Raw genomic sequence first — 3,024 nt, forward strand, 5'->3', positions numbered from 1 at the left:
ACTTCCAAAGCTATGTTGAATAACAGTGGTGAGAGTGGGCAACCTTGTCTTGTTCCTGATCTTAGTGGAAATGGTTTCAGTTTTTCACCACTGAGAACGATGCTGGCTGTGGGTTTGGCATATATGGCCTTTATTATGTTGAGGTAGGTTCCCTCTATGCCTACTTTGTAGAGAGTTTTTATCATAAATCGGTGTTGAATTTTGTTGAAAGCCTTTTCTGCATCTATTGAGATTATCATATAGTTTTTCTCCTTCAATTTGTTAATATGGTGTATCACACTGATTGATTTGCGTATATGGAAGAATCCTTGCATGGAAGGCAGATTCTTAACCACTGGACCACCAGGGAAATCCCTCCTATTTCTTTTTGTGTGTTACTTTGTGGCAGTAAAACAATGTCATCCAAAAAAAAATGGTAAAATACCAACAAAGAATGATGTCATGGCTTAATGTTAAATCCTCTCGTTTAAAAAAATTAACCTTTGAGGTTTCAATTTCCTAAACCAGGGGCTGGCACACTTTTTCTGTAAAGGGCCAGATAGCAAATATTATAGGGTTTATGGGCTAAAGGTCTCTGTTGCAACTACTCAACTCTGCCAATATAGCAGTAATATGTAAATGAATAAGTAGGGTAGTATTCAAAAAAATGTTATTTATAACAAGGACCTGGCCCTCTGATGACAGTTTGTTCTGGTTCCAGACAGTTATATATATTTTTGTGACCCTGAGTTAATTCTCCAAATTTCTTGAAAACCACAGAGACCATTATCATTATAACCCTCACTACAAAACTTTGAATCCAATCTTTTATCAGTTTAGTACATTTAATATTTTCTCTCCTAGTCCTTCTATTGTCTGATACAAATAGAAACCACAGAGCCCCTTTTCAGCTTAAATACGTTTTGCACAACAGTATAAAGAAGTGTTTATAAAAAAAACTTATTCTTACAGTATAAATATGTGTCACTTGCCTGAATACCAAAGGGCTGATCTCTGATGTTCATGTCATCTTTGGCATATCTATTAAGGAGAGAAAATGTACAAACTCAATATTAAGAATAATTTAATAATTAAACTAAAAAGTTTTATAGTTCTGAGTAAATTATGAAATGTACAACTTCAATAAATAAATAGAACCATAAAATCTATTTAGTATTTCCAAACACCACTTCATTATTAAGTATCCAGTCTGATGATCTGTGATTTTAAAAAATGAAAAAAATAAAAATAGAACTAAAGACTATAATCAAGCAAATGAGTCATATAAGACAAATCATTAAAAATAACTTTTCACATTAGTTGCTTTCTCTAATGAATAAAAAGACAACATAAGAGGGGATATTAGATAAATTTAATGATACAAATTTTATCTTAAAAGAAAACCAGCTCTTACTTTTCTCGTGGGGCCCCTTTTTGCCATTCAAATTTGTATTCGGTCTCTCCTTCTGTTTCTTCTTTCTAAAAACATTCATTAAAGTCTTTCAATTTTTCCATAAAGTTACAATCTATTGCAAATAAATCCAAACATAGAAAACAGTACTTTACCTCTTTGTTTTCTTGATTGCATATCAAAAACATGGGAGGAAAAAAAGGTAGGTCAAGTTAAAAACTTCAACATAAAAGTCTGCTATCATATACGACACTATGATATCACCATATTTAATTGTAACTTGTAAGAATGTATTAGTTTGACTTTTTTTCTTTCATAAGATAAAATTCAAATCACTGAAGGATAAAAAACAGTGAATAAGAGATAGTATTTAATAAGCACATTTATTTCTAGTCTTTAAACTTTTATATTTTTCACTGACAGTGAATATTATGCTTTGTATTTACAAGTATACTCAATAAGAAGGACTAAATACACAAATTATAAAAGAATAAATGTACTTCTGGTGATGCTGAGATTATTTTCCTCCCCAAAGGACAAGTCATGAAATTATTACTGGATTAGATAAATATTTTTAGTATTTATTCTACTGTATTGATTTCAGTATTTTAAAAAATTATTTTACAAAAATAATAGCAATTTTAAAAGATGAAGAGCAACTTCTAAAAAATGTCTGTCATAAAGTCCTCAATCTTTAGTTGCAAACACATCGAAGACAAAAAAAGGAAATGACCGAGTACCTTTTTTAGCCCCTGGTGGAGCCTCATACATGAAATTAAGGCCATTCTTTACACGTTCATCTCCCATAAGCAATCTAAATAAAACAAGACATAAAGTTAGCAATTTTTTGTAGGAGGAAAAAATTACAGAAAAACTGTCCCTCCATACCCCTAAATCCTAAGGGAATTAGGAGAAAATATTCTTATTAGAGATAAAGTTCCAGAAGTTTACTCCACTGATTAGATGACATCTGAAATATCTGACTGGAAATTCCAACAGTACTGCCTCTTTAGTAACTAGTTGTAAATTCTGAGACTTTCTCATTACCTGAGAGATCCCGGCCCTCCCAACTGAAATGAGGGAAAAAATGCCATGCTTCCCCTCACATGCTTTTCTTAAACTTTGAAATGCTATGGAAATAGGGACAACTTTGAAATCCTATATGCCAACACAAATTTGGAATTAAGTTAAATAGTGCCAACATTTTTCCTTAATTGTGAGGAATCAAACAGTTCTAGAAAAATGAGTCTCTCTGGAATTTCTTTAGGAAGGCAAATCGAATTAATTCTTAAAAGAGTCAAAGGCAATAAGAGAATCAAATTCTTTAGTGAGGACAATGAAGAGAGAATAGTTTAAAGATAATCTACAACAGGTTAATTACTATGATGGACTGCTGCATCTTAAAAATCATTTTCTAGGGCTTCCCTGGAGGTGCAGTGGTTGAGAGTCCGCCTGCCGATGCAGGGGACACGGGTTTGTGCCCCGGTCCGGGAAGATCCCACATGCCGCAGAGCGGCTAGGCCCATGAGCCATGGCCGCTGAGCCTGCGCGTCCGGAGCCTGTGCTCCGCAACGGGAGAGGCCACAGCGGTGAGAGGCCCGCGTACCGCAAAAAAAAAAAAAAAAAAAAAAAGC

General features: G+C 33.8%; 1 protein-coding gene across 1 annotated transcript in view; it reads right to left on the reverse strand.

Moving 5' to 3' along the window:
- The window catches only part of CIR1 (corepressor interacting with RBPJ, CIR1), a 38,636-nt gene that overhangs the window by 26,529 nt on the left and 9,083 nt on the right, over nucleotides 1-3,024 (reverse strand). Inside the window, exons 3-6 of the mRNA XM_007122114.4 lie at nucleotides 2,131-2,204; nucleotides 1,546-1,556; nucleotides 1,394-1,458; nucleotides 972-1,020 (exon numbers count right to left, since the gene is read on the reverse strand). Of these exons, the coding sequence (XP_007122176.1) occupies nucleotides 972-1,020; nucleotides 1,394-1,458; nucleotides 1,546-1,556; nucleotides 2,131-2,204 (199 nt within the window). The remainder of the gene's footprint in view (nucleotides 1-971; nucleotides 1,021-1,393; nucleotides 1,459-1,545; nucleotides 1,557-2,130; nucleotides 2,205-3,024) is intronic.

The sequence above is a fragment of the Physeter macrocephalus genome, chromosome 2, assembly GCF_002837175.3.
Source record: "Physeter macrocephalus isolate SW-GA chromosome 2, ASM283717v5, whole genome shotgun sequence".
NCBI lineage: Eukaryota > Metazoa > Chordata > Mammalia > Artiodactyla > Physeteridae > Physeter > Physeter macrocephalus.